The following is an 18,449-nucleotide window of genomic DNA, read 5'->3' as shown; positions in this document are numbered from 1 at the left end:
CAAAACAGAACCAGAACTGAAAATAGATTATAGATTATAAATCAAGTCACAAAGTTGATAAAGTAAAAAGACTTTTACCTGAAAGATGTGTGGTATGAGCGTGTAGTAATGCTCATGCTGGTCCTTGTTAAACTTCTGCAGGTAGGTCAAGTACTCGTTTTTACTGTCTTCAGCTATTTGATGCCTCATCTGAGCTTGCTGTTTAGCCTTGAAAGACACAGAACAAGAGAGACAGAAAGACAAAGATGTTTCTTACGAGTATGACATCATAACGAAAAGAACACCGACTAACAAATAAAACGACTGTTTTCATAACATGACGCAAACAAAGGAACAAAGAGAGAGTCGATTACGTAAATATACAATACGTTTGTACTGTGACGTCAACCTCAAATAAACACAATCGGCAATATACACAAATAACCAACAGTTCTGTGCGGGAGTGAGGATGAACAAACAACGTAAACGTCACAGATCACACAGATAAATACAATCATATAATATGCCGCGATAAGATTCAGCAAATTTGCGGGTATCTGGGGTTACAACAGTAGTCGACAACAATGGGATTTCCAAACCAGCACGAGATTCATGCTAAAAAGAAATTCATTTGTTACAATATTTACATAATGTTTACCATCAGACAACTGAAAATGAACAACGACAGAGCAGATTTGTTTTCCACGAGGATGCTAGGATTTGTGCTACAGTAATAGTTGTCGATCAGTGCTGATAATCTCAAAATGGCTTAATATCAGCTTGGACAATACATTTATTTTCTTCTGAATATGAATTGCATATGCATACTCAAAATGAATTGACATTTTAAAAACAAAAAACTAATGGGAATATTTAAAATATAAACATACTGATTGCTGAATGTACTGTAATCTACAGTACTAGTACTGCACTGTAAACAGAGTTAAACTTCATTTGGAAATTTTGAGTTAATTCAACTTATTAGTTGACACAACAATGTTTACTTAACCTTTTGAGTCAACTAATATTTTTAAGTTGGATCAACTCAAAATTTGGTAGCACTTTATTTTACAGTACTTGTACTTACCTTGTACATGTATGGTAAATATGCTGTACTTACAGACAAATGTGTGGTACTTACTTTTGAGTATCCACATGGTAATTAAATGATATCATTACTGTACTTACCAGTGTTACATACTTGATAGATATTATGTAACTCTAGATAAGTACTGGATAATACCTATAGTGTAAGTATACTGTAACTAACAAGAAACACTACTGTACTTACAAATGAAGGTACGACATAACTTCTCCACAACATGCACCTTGGGTGTGCATTATTTTCTTATAATTCAATGGCCCGTCGCAAATTATTCCTTACTTATCATGTATGTATACTATAGATACCGGGCATTGACTTACACTTGCCTGAATGTACCACACACTTACCATGTATATACAATTCATAAGTACAGTTGTGTTTCACGTTAGTTACAGTATACATACATTATGTGCCGGTCATTAACTTACACTGGCCTGCATGTACTACACCCTTACCATATACATTCAATTTGTAATTACAGTAGTGTTTGTTATTAGTTATCATATTATGTACACTATAAGTACTTACACTTGCCTGTAAGTACTAAATACTTATATTGTACATTCATTTGTAAGTACAGAAGTGTTTCACGTTAATTACAGTATACCTACACTACAAGTATGTATCTGGTATTACCCAGTACTTATCTAGAATTATACCACGGGTCTGTTGAATGCTGTATTCTGATTGGTTGAGAAATGTTCCACGGGTATGCATTAATTTTCAATAACCGCACACCTAACTTGTCAAATGTCAAAACTTGCGTTGTGCCACATTACCACCTTGGGTGTGGTAAGTACTGTAATGATACCATTTAATTACCATGTGGATACTCAAAAGTAAGTACCATACATTTGCTTGTAAGTACAAAATATTTACAAGTAATGAAAAATAAAGTGCTACCCAAAAACGTTTAAGGCAACAAGGTAACTTACTTTTTTAAATTAAACCAACAAATCATTTTTTTTATAGTGTATTTGTCTAAAATAACATGGAAAACAGAAAACACTGTGCACGAAATTGAAACCTTACTGCCAGTGGTTGTAAATATATTGAAATTATGCTGACTTTCATTCAAATGTTGGATATTTCTTCCTAATATTACTCCCAACAATAACATCGTTCCACTGGTGTATGGAAGATGGTGTATAGAAACAAATTGGCAACACAATTAACTTTGCAATATTGTGAATGTAAACGTGGCATTGGTCATTGAAAAACTGTGAGAGAAACACAGATGAGGGCAGTGAGAACATGATGTTTGTAAAGACAAACACACATACGCACAAAACTGATAATGAATGTTCCACATTGTTTCAAAGGTACACGAGAAATGATGATTTTCAATGGTCCACACCACAAACATCCATTCATCATGCTCACTAACTAAACACATACAGCTGCTCTGGCCATTTATTCACATTTAATAATGTATGAACGTCATTGCATTAGATAAGAAAATACCACTAAACCACTGGAGTAAACAAATGATTTTAGATCTGTACTCAAAACCTATTCTGGTCCCAAGGTAAAGCGTACATCTGCGCTATATTTTATATACTGTATATTTTAAATGAATAACAATAGCATGCACTAATAATGTAATAGTATGTATATAATATATGAATATGACATTTTTTTTGGAATGTGCCACTTGGTTTGATATTTTGCTATTTAATGCAATGTACATAAAGCACACAGTGTACACAGACTCAAAACCTCCTGTGGCTGACAATAGACTGCGCAGTATTTCAATCCCTTTAAAAAAACCTTCGCTGTAACCCTAAATAACTTATTTTTCTAAATATTCCTCAAAAGCCTAATTCGTACAAGGTGACTACAGGAAAGATTCAGAGGTACGCTGCAAGCAAAGACGTAAACGTAACAAAAGCTAAAGACGAAAACAAAATTACGACAAACACTCTTTGTTGATATACACCCAACAAACGGCCCACCGACACAGACGACTCTTGGTATAAACCTACCTTGAAAGAACACCGCTTTAAGACATGTTAAAAAACAAAGACACAGTGAATTAATGTCAGAATACTGATAACAGCAGGTACTTCAGAAAACATCTCCACAAAACCACATTACAATGGTTTTCACTCGAGCTTATATTCATAGCATGTTACAGATATATGTCTTATCATTGCTAACAAACTAATAAACTAATACCTTGTACTCCTAAATGACCATCAATGTAACCAACTACAGATTCAAAATATTTTGCAAGGAGTAGAATACAAAATGTATGTACTTAAATAATAAATAGTAATAATGACTACACTGTTAAAAATGAAAGGTGGATTAACTTAAAAAATTACTTCAATTGGTAAAACTTAAAAAAAAATGTAACTTACATTACATCACTATAAGTTAAATATTTAAGTTGAAAAAGCCTTTATTTTTCAGATGTTACCAATTTACCAATTTTTTTATTTTTACTAGGGCTGTCAATAGATTAAAATATTTAATCTAGATTAATCGCATGACTGTCATGAGTTAACTCGCGATTAATCACACATTTTTATCTGTTCTAAATTTACTTTAATTTAACACTTTTCAAGTATTTAATACTAATAATCAACATGGGTGTGGACAAATATAAAAGCTTTATGCAAATATTTGTTTCCAACAGCCTGTTTACATTTTCGACAGAATAATCAGCCATTGTTTTACCCTTTTCGTTTGCTGCTGCATCATTTGTGACCCGTGCTGGCAAATTCAATATGAGCAAATTTTCAAAAATGATTTATATATATTTTGACATTCTCTATTAAAAAACTTCAAAACAATGCATGATATGTTGGAATCTGACAAAACATGACAGAACTAAACTTGTTTGAAGTAGAAAAATCCAAAATTACCACAAACATCACCACATCCATACCTTAAAATCACTGGTAACACTAATACATTTGGCACACACAAGTCAAAGGGATGGTATGGTACAACTCTCAGAAAATGTACAAATAAAGACCATTGTAGATGTTCAACGACCATTGGATTCGCTAGACGAAAGCTTAATGTTATTATTTTTATGAAAACCTGACTCATTTAGACAGCACGGGTCACATTTGGGGCCCTATTTTAACGATCTAAGCGCATTGTCTAAAGCGCACAGCGCAACGTCTAAATGTGTGTGTCCGAATCCACTTTTGCTAATTTAACGACGGGAAAAATGGTTTGTGCGCCGAGCGCATAGTCAAAAAGGGTTGGCCCTGTTTTTTTTTTGAATAATGTGAGTATTTTGGGTGTAACGTGCAATAAACCAATGAGAGTCTCAGCTCTCATCCCCTTTAAAAGCCAGTTGCGCTGGCGCTTTGTCTAATCCCTATTTAGATGACGGACTTTGTAAACTGAAAAACTAAGCGGAGGAAGAAGATCCCCAGTTTAAGATTAATGTTAAATAATTGTGTTGTTTTTCACTTGTATTGAAATTGTTCTTTTTTTTATTAAAACCTTTAAAACCCTTTTTCTTTTAGTCATGGAAGTAAAAAAGCAGGCTTTTAATTGCTTTAAATGTATGGCTATCCAATATCATCATAAAATAATTTACAAGTATGTAATAACTTAAAAATACTTTATTTGTACAGGAGATAAAGAATTTACAAACGGCTCTCTGCACGTTTCAGCACCTGGACAGCGTCACAAGTTTTTTTCGTATCTCACCATATCTACAGGTATAGAGTCAGTATATACAATAAATCCATAAGGTAGCATTTAAAAACATTTAAAAACAGATGTATTTGTTTAAAGCAAAGCATTTATTAACTTACCAGGCTACAGGTGAAACAGCTCTTTGTGCCTTCTAACGTCTCATAATTAGTCCTCATTTATGTCCAAGAGACTCAATAATAATCTTTTACATTCAATCCTTTAATCTTTCATATTTAAAAATGTTTTGTGCTGCTGCGCATTCATGTGTGTGATAAGCAAACTTGCGTTGTCGTCCCGTTTATAGGCGCATATTACTAATGCACTCTTTAAATAACAAAAAAACACGCGAATGGCGCAAATTGAGCATCTGGCACAGTACGCGCGAATGGTGCTTTTTGTGCATTTTGCTTTAGACGCGAATTTGCGGCTGACGCCCGAGTTGAAAAATGTGAACTTTAGCGGATTTTCGCACCGCGATAACCAATCAGGAACCAGCTTGCACTGCCCGGAGTCACTCATTTCAACATGAAGGAACGCTTGATATTGTCCGTGAGCAGTCACCTGGAGCTATACGACACAAGTTCTTATTTCTATAGAGACAGGAATAAAAAGGACCTCTCTTGAAAGAGTGTCAGTGAGGACATTGGGCAACCTGGTAAGTTGTAAATACACATTTCACTTTTGAGTCATGTGACATTTATTGACCTGCGGCATTCCCGACGTTTTTTTAAAACTATTTTACCCCTATAGTAAGGTGACATCAACATCAGCCATCATGCAAACAGACAACCGCATAGCACTTGCCCCTCCCACAAGAAGCGGATTTCGCCTCTGACGCGCGTCAAATGCTTGCTTTTTCTGCGTGTCTTTCGCTCTAGACGCGCGAATGCATTCAAACTGTTCAAGCGGCAAACTAGGCGCGGTAGACGCGATTTTGATGCCTCAAACGTGGCTGGTGTAAACGCAGCATAAGGCTGTTGTGTTACAATTTATTAAACTATGGGCTAAACCAAGGATCAAACAGAAATTGCGCGTTAAAATTAATTTACGTTAAAGCGTTATTAAGCGTTAAAGCGTTATTTACACTTTAATTTTGACAGCCCTACTTTTTACCTTAAATTTTCACTTTAAAGGCAGGATAGGCAGGAATTATCTAAAAAAAACTTTTTTACAAATTTGTTTAAATACATAAGTAAAATGTAAGTACTCTGAAAAAGAGAGTACAAAAATCGAGTGTCTGTAGACCTCCCACCACTTTTTTAAACAGAGCTCATTTTTCCATTCACTCCACCCCCTCCCTTCTGGGTTTGTTCTAAAGCCACGCCCCCAAAACACATGACACGCGACACTGACCGGCTCTGCTGGGAGAAGCATTTACCTCAGACGAGCGGAGAAGAAGGAGCGCGGTGCATGTAGTAACATCATGTCACAATCACATGTAATAATACACCTAACTTTATCACTATGAATAGAAACAAATAGGATTGCTTTTAGTACTCACTATTAAGCCAGTGTTTTGCATGTAAGAGTTTCCGTGATGAAAGCATTGTTGACTCTGATGAGGACTACACTCCGGAGACAATACCGCTACCCCATCGTCGACTCGAGGGAAAGCCATGCAATATTTACTCTCGTTTGATTTCTTTGTTTATTCCTTTTTTGCCTCGTTTGCCTTCGCTGACTGGATATGCAGGTACTGTGAGTTCTGAATGCTCTTTCACTGATGTACTTTTGCTCCTTCTAGAGTGTCTCGTGCACGTTCAAATCAATCAGGTGTGCGCATGTGTGGGCAGATCCCATAGCAACAGGGGTGGTAGCCATGGTCGCGAGAGAGAGTGATAGTCGCGCAAGCCAATCATTTGTTTCGTCCCGAATGGAATTAATGAGCTGTGTGTAAAACAGTGGTGAGAGGTCCACAGACACTCGAGTTTTATACTCTCTTTTTCAGAGTACTTACATTTTACTTATGTATTGGTATATAAGACAGTTTAAACAAATTTGTAAAAAGTTTTTTAGATAATTCCTGCCTATCCTGCCTTTAAGTGAGAACAAATAATTTGAAAAAAGAGTTTCTTTGGTGTTACCAATTTAAGTTTTTTTCACCTTACATTTTTCACTAAAAGGAAGAAAATTTAAGTTGAAAAAATAAAAACAATGTAGGTGTTGCCAATTTAAGTAATTTTTGCTATAAAATTACTGTGAATATATCATAAATATTCAACATTTTACCCAGCCCTACTGCTCACACTAATTATTTCATTATTAAAAATAAAAAACCTGCCACACAAAACAGAAAATGACTTGGTTTGTTTAAAGTAAAAATATAAGATGCTATCTGTCTCAAATATCTATAAGCATATACTGATATCCCTAGTCCAACCTCCCCTTTGGACTTAATAGGTATTTTCTGCAGTGAAGAGTGAGAAAAGCAGATTCACTCTTCATAAAAGAGTGTCCTTCAACAGAGGAAATCCTCAGTGTTTACACAGACTCACAGCAGAATGACAGCAGTGATGAAGAATGAGAGATGTGACGGCAGCAGTTTCTCTCCTCACAAACACGCATTCATACCTTCTCCACATCCGCTTTAGTCACGTTAATGTCGGCATCCATCTTGTCGAAGTAATGCTGCGCGCGGTCCGCTTCTTTACAATCCCGCTCGAATCTTCTCTTACTCTGAAAGGGACATAAAAAAATTAACCTGAAACTGAATCTTTAACTTAAACTGAATATTTTACCTCATAACATAATAATAATATAGTGACAGCAGCATGTACATAAATTATATATTAAATATAGGATGTTTTGTATATCGCTACAGAAATATGCAAAGCCATGCAAAGGACTTTTTTAACTGGTTGAACGTTCTGACTGAATGTTGCACATAGGAAAAAAGTGTGAGCACGTTTTAATACACTGCATGTTAAAACTGCAAGCGCAGGATAAAAACAAAGCAATGAAGTGTTTCGATATGCTACATCTCAGGATGAACTCACTGCACAAAGCAGTTGTAAAAGCTGCGCTATTTTAAAATACAAATAAAGAAATATCGAAAATTCAGATATAAAGTTAGTTACTCCACAGCGCTTTTGTGAATTTTACAGAATAATACAAAATAAAATCTCTTGTACTATAAACCAGTATTATTTATTATTATAGTATTAGTACTATCGGTATAAAATATAAGCATTTTAGTATTATATTTTAGTATTGTATCCGTAGTTTTTTTTAAAATTAAAACCAGTAGTATTAAACTTTTGTACTTTTATAAGAGATTACTGATTACATATTACTCAGTTATTCATTTCACACAAAGGTTTCTGTGTAACTAAAGGTCATATTTATAGACAGGAGAAGAAAGAGGCCACAAGTATCAAACAAATCATTTGAATATTCCAACTATTTCCTGTTTAGTTAGCGGACTCACCGACTCCAACTGCTTCCAGGAATTTTCAATGTGCTGCTGAGCTCGACGGCCATCGTGGAAATGCTTGGAGGAAAAAAGACAATACAATAACTAAAACAATGTACCTTTACACATCAACTTTCTGGTCTGTAGAAATGGATCATGCATTTTAAGTCTATTGGAATTTTTCACAAAATTAAGTTTGATAACATTTACATTCATGCATTTGCCAAATGCTTTTATCCAAAGCAACTTACAGCACATTTAAGGTTTACTTTCTTTTTTTTATCAATAAGTGTGCTCACTGGGAATACAACCCATGCTTAGGGCTGTCACAATGATGAAATTTGGCTGGCAGTTAATTGTCTAATAAATTGTGACGATTATGACGATTAATTGTCTGTTTTATTGCTTTGACATTTAATTATCACAATTTTTTGTTCATAAAATAATTTTCACACATTGTTGGGATTATGCAAGGTTTACATGGCAGTAAATATTAATACATGGAACACATATTTAAAATGAATTATTTAATGAATATATCTTATAAGAAAATAAACACAAAAATTGTCTAAAAAAATACCTGAAAATTAAAATGCAATCAAAATAAACTGATTATACCAGAACAGGCCTTAAATAGTAGCCAATCATACTAAGGTCATATTACTGAACCACATGTCTGTAGTGGCTAAAAAAATAATTTCCTTACAGATCGTTAAGAATAGCATCCTTCACTTCCCATTTCTTTAAATGCTGATTTTCCACTCGAATGGCTTTGCAGTTAACTGTCAGTTAAGGAACGCCATCTGATAGTGTCTCATTTATACAGGCGCTGCAGCGCCCCCTTGTGTTTTTTAGAGAGATGTGCAATCATTGAGGTGATCTGAATTCATCGAGATGAGGTCAAACAAACGTGATGAAACGATTATTTAATCATTATGACAGCACTACCCATGCTCTGCTTTTTATCACACTTTACGTCAACAAGCCACATATTTTGAGGTATAATTTATGTCAGTAGCACATACAATTTAGGTACAGAGTTGAGTTAAAACTTGATGTTAAATGTTTGCTAATTGTCTTAGCAAGCATCAGTACATTAAACTAGAGCTGAACATTTCCTAAAGGCTAAAAATCATTGTACCATTACGACCAACCTGGTGAATTGATTTGAGTCTTATTTTTATGGTTTTTATTCAATATCGATTATTCAGACTGATACCGCCCGATACCGATAGTTTGGTGGTTATATTTATTTGCATTAACTAAATTCTGAATATTAAATTTTCTAAATGTTCTTCATTCATATAACGACCATTTATATTGAACATTAAACAAGTGATGTTTTTTACATTTTCTATACATAAATATAAATATAAATAATTATTGCATTTTCCCATTTTCATTTATTGACAGGATATATCAGGCGTGACTTTTGGCTGTTTTTGAAATATCGGCTGCTACAAATTATTAGGCGATATATCGGTGCATCTCTAATAAGTTATCAATATTTCATTTAAAAAATTGTGTAGCAGACAAGGAATCTACATTTAAATATAAATGCTGCAAATTAAAACTTAGCTTTATCTCTAAAATACACATTTACATTAACAACAGCCCCAGACAATTGTAACAATTGTAAATATGCACATACAATGCACATTGTTCTACTGCAAACCAAAGAAACATTGTAAATATGCAACAGTGAAATTCATTAACCACATGAAATGAAATATCTCTTTTACGTATGGAAGGAAAGGAACAGAGACGTCACGTCTCAATTCGTCGGTCACAATGTGACGTCGTAGGTGACCGACTGAAAGGGAATAGTTTTTTTTTAACTGTATAACATGTTCAAAACCATAAAGCCTTAGTCTGGACATCAAATAGACCTCATCTTTCGACACTTATGAAGCAAAGCGAGGTACAGATAGTATTTACATCTTCTAAAGCAGGCCAACGTACCAATCGATTCAGGGATGTCTCAAATCAATATTGTTTCGTTAAATTGAAAATAGATTAAAATCAAATCAACATTTCTTACCCAGGCCTAATAATCATCAATCGCATTCCAACACATTATTGCGCTATTGACACATCCTAATATTAAGTAATGCGTTGAAAAGACTTTTAATTTGAAACTAAGCTGATTAAATGAAATGCGACGCAATCAATCCGAACGGCATCTTTAAGGACGATTATATTCCAGAGCTACTGCACAATCCAGATCCCCGGCGAATCCATAAAGTATTCAATTACGGAAGCAAAGACGTATTCATGCACAATAAATATTAATTAACTGCAGAATTCCTCACTGGAACACAAATCATTTATGTAGGAGCTCTCATTAGCGATACAGGCGACTGCTTGTGTCTGCCCACTCACGGCACAGCACAACCCTCTTTATCAAACATACATAAAGACCACTTTATCTCAGCGTGACATTTAGACACAAAAGAGCAACAAAATACATCAGCAGAGGTCGGGGGGAAAGCGGAGGCAAGCGAACCCGGGATAGACCTCACGTCTTTCGTATTAGTTCCAGCCATCGGCCTCAGACACAGGCTTCCCGAACGGCGCGAGAACCTTTAGATGAAAGAGGGTATGAGGGGGAGGGTGACCCCTTCAAACTCCACTGACCTCAATATGTGACCCACATTGGGTCTGGCTTTATTCCACAAAGCTGGCAGAAAATCATAAACAATCATTTCTAGGCGATTAACATGGATTTGTAAGAGTTCAGGAAAGCACTGGACCGCAGAATGGCTCTCTAAGGAGGGAATTATTTTTGTGGTCTTGAATGTTTTGAATGTGAATGTTATTGCTTTTTTGTTCTCTACAAAGGGAAAAGCAATATTTTTTCCTCTTCACATAAGATAATTGTAACAAAAATGCGTACCGATTTGCGTTCAGCCTTCAGTTCTTGAATGTAGCGGGTCAACTCGATCATGATTTGAGAGGACAGATTTTCAGCGATGACCTCGTGCTGACCCGCGTAGTCGTTCAGCTCATTTAAGGTCATGAGAAAAGCTCGACATGACGTGTACCTGATGGCAAATAAAAAAAACATTATTATACATCATTATAATGCTAATGCTAAAAGCTAATAATATCTAAAGGTACATTCACATTATAAGCGACTTTGTCTATTTCGAAAGGCGTTTCTAAATATGTTATCTAAACAAATGAGTACCGTCGACTTCAGTAACTGACGAGAGACGGATGATGTGAACTCCACTGCATCGTTCTCATTGGTAGTCGCTCCCAAAAGTCGCTTATAATTTGCATAAAGTTAAACATTTCTTAAAGGAATAGTCTACTCATTTTCAATATTAAAACATGTTATTACCTTAACTAAGAATTGTTGATACATCCCTCTGTCATCTGTGTGCGTGCACGTAAGCGCTGGAGCGAGCTGCGACGATTCGATAGCATTTAGCTTAGCCCCATTCATTCAATGGTACCATTTAGAGATAAAGTTAGAAGTGACCAAACACATCAACGTTTTTCCTATTTAAGACGAGTAGTTATACGAGCAAGTTTGGTGGTACAAAATAAAACGTAGCGCTTTTCTAAGCGGATTTAAAAGCGGAACTATATTGTATGGCGTAATAGCACTTTTGTGAGTACTTCGACTCGGCGCAGTAACACCCTCCCTCTCCCATTATGAGAGTGAGAAGGGGAGCGGACTTTTCAGGCGAGTCGAAGTACTCCCAAAAGTGCTATTACGCCATAAAATATAGTTCCTCTTTTAAATCCGCTTTGAAAAGCACTACGTTTTATTTTGTACCACCAAACTTGCTCGTATAACTACTCGTCTTAAATAGGAAAAACGTTGATGTGTTTGGTCACTTCTAACTTTATCTCTAAATGGTACCATTGAATGAATGGGGCTAAGCTAAATGCTATCGAATCGTCGCAGCTCGCTCCAGCGCTTACGTGCACGCACACAGATGATAGAGGGATGTATCAACAATTCTTAGTTAAAGGCGGAGTCCACGATGTTTGAAAGCCAATATTTGATATTTGAAATCACCCAAACAAACACGCCCTTACCCCAATAGAATCTGGACCTTCTGTTGATAGACCCGCCCCACACATACGCAACCCGGCATTTGATTTGATTTGATTGGCTATAAGTGTGTTTTGGTAGTCGGCCCGTCTCCTTTTCCAACGCGTTTTTCAAACATCGTGGACTCCGCCTTTAAGGTAATAACATATTTTAATATTGAAAATGAGTAGACTATTCCTTTAACTTTGTTGCGCGACTGGACACGCCCCATCAAGTCGCCAACATTCACTGCCGCTCGTGTCCCCGGAAGTCGCCAAGCTTCTATTGAAATCAATGAGATTGCGTCGCTCTGCTACTGCTAGTCGCTGCTAGTCTGAATGCAGCTTAATTTGTATCAATTAAGGGGCAACCTTCTGATCTCTCTATCGTGAAGCCAATACGGAAATGACTTATACTGCAATTTATCGACTGGCCGCTAGAGGCTGGCTCCAAAAGGGAGTCAATTCCCATAGACCCCCGTGTTAAAATGCCAGACTTTATAGCAGAAATAAATGTGTTTACAGCCTGGTATAAAAAGTGTTTTTGGTCTATATAACTAATTTTGCCCTTCATAACAACTGTGAGGGGGGGACATTTTTTTATAACTTATCCGTTTAAATTATATTAAGCCTTAAAGTTCTGCATAATTAAGGGCATGGCCAGGTGAGCGACGGGTAAACTGCCACTACTGTCACTACAGTCGAGGAAGGCGGGCGTAGTTTCAGCAACCAGCCACTTCAACTTTACCCACGTCCCACCTCTTTACCCATTTTCGGTTATCCGCGAGTGATGCACGGTGACGCGATGCCAAGATGCTGACAGCAAGCCCCGCAAACTTTTGGCTACAAAAAACTCTTCACAAACCCTATGGGTGATGTCACGGACACTACGTCCATATTTTTTACAGTGTATGGTATGAATGTTTAAAAACTGTTCTTCGTCATTAAAGGTCTGATAAAGGTCTATCACTTGATATTCTAATATTTTCAACTGGAATAACCATGCTCAATGCAAATAAATGTAAATAAAATTGTCGACCGCAAATGTCATCGATGTTCTCTAGTTTCATTCTTTTTTTTTAAGTTATATTATTTTTTGGCCAGTTTTTGCCTTTATAAGACAGTGAGGTTAGGAGAGGATAGGAAAGTACAGGGATGAGAGAGGAGTACGGGATCGACAAATGACCACGAGCCGGGAATCGAACTTGGGTCGCCGAAAGTGTGAAAGCACCACATGTCGGAGCGCTACCCACTACACCATCGGCTCCGACATGTAGTTTCTTTCTTAAAGGAACGCACCCACATTTTGGGAATTTAGCTTATTCACGGTATCCCCCAGAGATAAGTCCATACATACCTTTTTCATTCCCGCGCATGCCGTAACTCTGTCTGATGCACCCTCTGCTAGCCTAGCTTAGCACAAAGACTGGAAGTGAATGGCTCCAGCTAGCATACTGCTCCCAATAAGTCACAAAATAATGTGAACATTTTCCTATTTATATGTTTTGATTTGTATAGTCACACCGTGTACAAATAACATGGTTTGCTCAGAATCACTCGGCCAAGTAGCAGTGCTTCGCCTTCTAAAAATATAGTTCCCAGTATGTATACTGTTAAAAGATGGCTGTGTCTCATATGACCTTGTTATTTGTACACGATGTGACTATACAAATCAAAACATGTAAATAGGAAAATGTTGGCATTATTTTGTTACTTATCGGGGGCAGTATGCTAGCTGGAGCCATCCACCCCCAGTCCATGTGCCAAGCCAGGCCAGCGGTGGGTGCATCAGACAGAGTTACGGCACGCACGGAGATAAAAAAAGGTATGGACTTATCCAACTCTGGGGGATACAGTGAATAAGCTAAATTCCCAAAATGTGGGCATGTTCCTTTAACTTGAAATGTTACAGTTGCTTTTCTGGAATACACCCTGAAATAATAAACCTCGATGATGTATGCGGTCAACAATACGACTTCCGGAAGACACCCCCAAAATCCTGGCCAGGACGTGTCCCGGAAAAATGGCACGTATACTCTACCTTTTACATGAATGGAAACAAAATATTCTCATCAATTTCTAAAAGGATCCAATCCACAGGTAGTTTAAAAACTAAAGCTTCAGAAATTAAAATTAAATACATGTTTATTTGCCGTGAGGATGAACATGATTTGTGAAGCACAATGTGTTTTGTGTAGTAGTTTGTTGAATGTAATCTGGGTCCTGAAACAAAATCTGTAAAAATTGTAAGACTTCCGTGTCACTTACTTGAATTCATCTTCCTCTTTGGAGTTCTTCTTCAGCTGATATTTCTTGGACAGACTTCTATAATAAAAGCAAGTTATAAAACAATAATTTTACTGAAAATAATGTAGAAAAACATTTGTTGACAAACAAAACTGAATACCATACAGTTTTCAAAAACGTCTTTGTCTTCCTGTGTTTTAAATAAATAAAACAAATGTGCGTCAATGACCAAAAGATTGAATAATCATGCTCATTATGCAATGAGAGTCTGTCCTGCAAACAAAAGCTAATATTGTCACCATCAGAATAATCATATCACCCTACTTAACAAAATCTCCAATTCACCATTCCCACGTCAATCTAAGTGAAAAATCCAGTTGCTGGATGATGTAAAACCCACTGAAAATGAGAAAATCACTGCTGTGTTTGTGAATTATACATAATTCATTTCAAGAGAGCCTATAAATGGCTTAAAATCAATTAGCAATGTGATGGTTCCGCCCTTTAACACATTTTCCTGCAGCCTTCTCTCTCTCTCTCTCTCTCTCTCTCTATCTCTCTCTCTCTCTCTCTCTGCACACATCCAATGGTTGCTCCTGGGAGTCTGATGTGTTGCTAGGCAGATCCCCATCTTGCGGTTTCTTGACAAGACCACACCAATGCAATTGCTTTACCGTCTCCTAGTTTCCCTACATTACACTTAAATGAGCCCCACCCTGCGTCAATACGTAATGATAAATGGGAAACAGGTTGACAAAGACGTAAATAATTCCCCATCCCAACCTTTTTAAAAGACTATTATTCCTTGAACAGACAGGTTCACATCAATGTCGTTTATCAGCTAACATGTGTTTAGCGCTTAATAAATCTTTCACCCACGGCTCGATTCTCTACGTAGAAACCTGCGGGAGATGTCAGGCAATAAATTCGTTCTTGAGAACAAAAATACAGTCTGGCACACTTCTTAAAAATAACAATGGGCTGATTGACGAGCAGCTACAAAGGGAGGATTTTTAAAAAATGAAAAAGGGCCTTTTTGTTATGCTTGTCAAATAGCTCAATGATGCTGCTGTGGGGTTTATTATAAACGTCAAGTTTTCTCTGAGCAAGAAGAGATAATGGTCAGATGCCTACTACAGTGTCCTCTGGGTCTGGACCTTCAATGTAAACAGCTGAAATAAACTTCCAAAGGCAGAAGGAAATATTGCAGAATCAGTGCAGAAGATAACCGAATGTGGGTCAGAGCCGGTATCCATGGTAATACACGTTGAACATGTGACCTGTTTTATTTTGCTTGTTTTCAGTGACATAATATCTTGTCATGATCAAATATCATCTTTATTAAAATTTGCCACATAACAAACACATAATATTTACCATTTTCTCTCTTTCTTTATCTCTCTCTCCTTGTAGCTCATGTAATCAGAGTTTATAGTCAGATCTATCTATTATATAATATTTTTTTCTTGTTGGTATTAACTTTAAGCCTTACATAATGCATAATGTATAATATTATGTTACCTATGCATATTAAAAACAAATAAGCTTACCTCAGCTGCTTGGCATAGCTACATTCAATTTCAGACCGTTCCTTCACAAACTTTGTGTAGCGTTCCAAAAACTCAATGCCCCACTGAGTATGCTTTTCTAGATTATCAAACTGATCCTGCAAAGAAGAAAAAAACTTTTACATTGGACTAAATCACACAACACACAAGAATTAAAGGTTGTGCATCGTATTCAAATCATCTGATCTGACATAACATTAGTAAAGATCTGTAATAAGGTACACTGCAAGTATGCATACACTTTAAGGGGCTATTACCCGCCTTGGTTACTTAAATGTATAGTTCACCCTAAAATGAAAATTCTGTCATCAACTTCTCATCCTCATCATGTTGTTCTAAACCTGTATGAATTTCTTTTTTCTGATGAACACAAAAGAAGATATTTTGATAAATGATGGTAAGTTACACACACGATTGGAACCATTGACTTCCATAATAGGAAAAACAAATACAATGGAATTAAATGAGTACCGTCAACTGTCTGCATACATTACCATTACCATAACTTCTTCATCATTTATTACAATAATACTTGTTTTCCTACTAATGAAGTCAATGGTTACAATCAGAGGTGATTATCAAAATATCTTCATCAGAAAATAGAAATTCATACAACTATAGACTAACATGAGGATAATAATTCAGAATTTTTATTTTTGGGTGAACTATCCCTATTTTCAGTAGTTTCACAAACAAATCTTACAAAAGACAATACTGGTGTGCATCTTAGGACAAAACGATGGCACTAATATATGTTAAGATATGTCAGTAAGGTGTTTTTAAATTAAGGCAGCTCAAACATGCAATTTAGTCAGCCCTGTCCTGGAAACCGCCCCCTATAAGAAGTACACTACAGATCGCTAATGTTATTGCTTTGATGGATATAACCGCGAGTTATTTAAAGAGGGCCCAGGGGACAGATATGAAAACACCCTCGGAATGCCAGTCATCCAATATACTTTCATGAGTTTGCTGTATTTGCTGACATTGGCAGTACTGTATGTCAGATCTATTATTCAGCACTGCTGGCCCTCCATCTGTAACATGCCTGTCACTATATACAGTACTACACACTAGTAGAAACTTTACACATGCTACTGATCTTCAACCATTTATTTGCCTTGTTTTACAATTGTTTTACAATTTATAAACTTTACATTAATCTGAATTTTCTATGACATCCATAGATGTCAGTGTAAATGTACAGCTTAAACAAAAGTGCAGATTGCTGAATAAAATTTGCCTACATTGCCGCAATTTGCATAGTACACAGTTTATTAGAAATTATACAATACTGTACATTTTGCTGAAAAATTGACTGTAAATACTTTTTCTAAAAATCAATGTACAACTTTCAAACATGAGGTTGAGGGGCTGATCCTCGCAGTGTTTACAATCTCTCAGTAAACGATTTTTAACTACTAAGCCACAGATCACTACATATAATATCCATGTAAATGTCTGTATTTTTTAATTTAACATCATACAATCATGCACTCATATGAGCCCATAAGAGAAGCCTGTTACATTCTCACATTGAGTAACATTGATACCTTGTCACAGACACTTTGATTGCTACTTTGTTGCAACATCGAGGCTGAGAATACAGACGTGCATGGGAATAATCTGCACACCTGCTACAGTATGACACACTTCGCATGTTGTTAGAGAAAGCATTAGCCTGGGATTATTGCCATCCTGGGTATTTAGTCAGCTCTGATGGCTAGCAATTGCATTAAACGAGCTTCAAAGCATGCATGTACGTGCAATAACGTATATGGGCAATCATGCATAACGTCCAATGCACGTGAAACATGATTTTTTTTAGACAGGAGCTACAGTAAAAATCATGTAATTTGCTATCGGCAAGACTGTAAAATGGGCGGTGCGGTGCGGTGCGTTTTACCTAACCGAGGTGGGCTATTGATCCCATTGTGGTTATTAATAGAGACGTCTATATATTTTGTGTAGCTAATAAATGGTTTAATAAATGGCAGATGCATGCACTTGCATGCACATCATCAATCCATGCATCAGGCTGTACTCACCCACAGCTCCGTCCCCCAGCTGCAGTTCATGGTTTCAAGGCAATTCCTCCGCGGTAATCCTCTGTTTGAATGCATGCGTGATTCTTTACTAGCAATAGCTTTCAGATGATGAAAATTAAACCGACTGGCATATTACCAGTGCGTGCCGTCAAAGGTTTGGACGAGACCGCGCGTTTTCACCTCCGCATTGTGCAAATTGCCGATGAAACTGGAAATTAAGATAATGCTTTGGTACCCGTGCATTCACGCGCCTGAGAGACAGAACTGGACGGCCGCGCGCAGAGCACCACGCAGCGCCAAATCCCACCACACAACACTGAGATAGATATATTTAATGTATATAATGTATCATGGTAATATTACGACAAATAATATAAATA

At 36.5% G+C, this 18,449-nt stretch overlaps 1 protein-coding gene across 5 annotated transcripts in view; it reads right to left on the bottom strand.

The window, feature by feature from the left end:
• Positions 1 to 18,383, bottom strand: part of fnbp1a (formin binding protein 1a) — a 36,655-nt gene extending 18,272 nt beyond the window's left edge. For 2 of the 5 annotated variants that reach the window (XM_055168068.2, XM_073868076.1), the window contains exons 1-8: positions 18,070 to 18,383; positions 16,004 to 16,119; positions 14,475 to 14,531; positions 11,056 to 11,203; positions 8,175 to 8,237; positions 7,319 to 7,423; positions 3,070 to 3,084; positions 79 to 207 (exon numbers count right to left, since the gene is read on the bottom strand). In XM_055168068.2, coding sequence (XP_055024043.1) covers positions 79 to 207; positions 3,070 to 3,084; positions 7,319 to 7,423; positions 8,175 to 8,237; positions 11,056 to 11,203; positions 14,475 to 14,531; positions 16,004 to 16,119; positions 18,070 to 18,144 — 708 coding nt within the window. In that variant the 5' untranslated portion in view covers positions 18,145 to 18,383. The remainder of the gene's footprint in view (positions 1 to 78; positions 208 to 3,069; positions 3,085 to 7,318; positions 7,424 to 8,174; positions 8,238 to 11,055; positions 11,204 to 14,474; positions 14,532 to 16,003; positions 16,120 to 18,069) is intronic. The other 3 variants (XM_055168069.2, XM_055168070.2, XM_073868075.1) reach the window with 2 other exon arrangements.
• Positions 18,384 to 18,449: the final 66 nt, after the last annotated feature.

This window comes from Misgurnus anguillicaudatus, chromosome 5 (assembly GCF_027580225.2).
Source record: "Misgurnus anguillicaudatus chromosome 5, ASM2758022v2, whole genome shotgun sequence".
Taxonomy (NCBI): Eukaryota; Metazoa; Chordata; class Actinopteri; order Cypriniformes; family Cobitidae; genus Misgurnus; species Misgurnus anguillicaudatus.
This window is presented reverse-complemented; position numbering and strand designations above follow the sequence as displayed.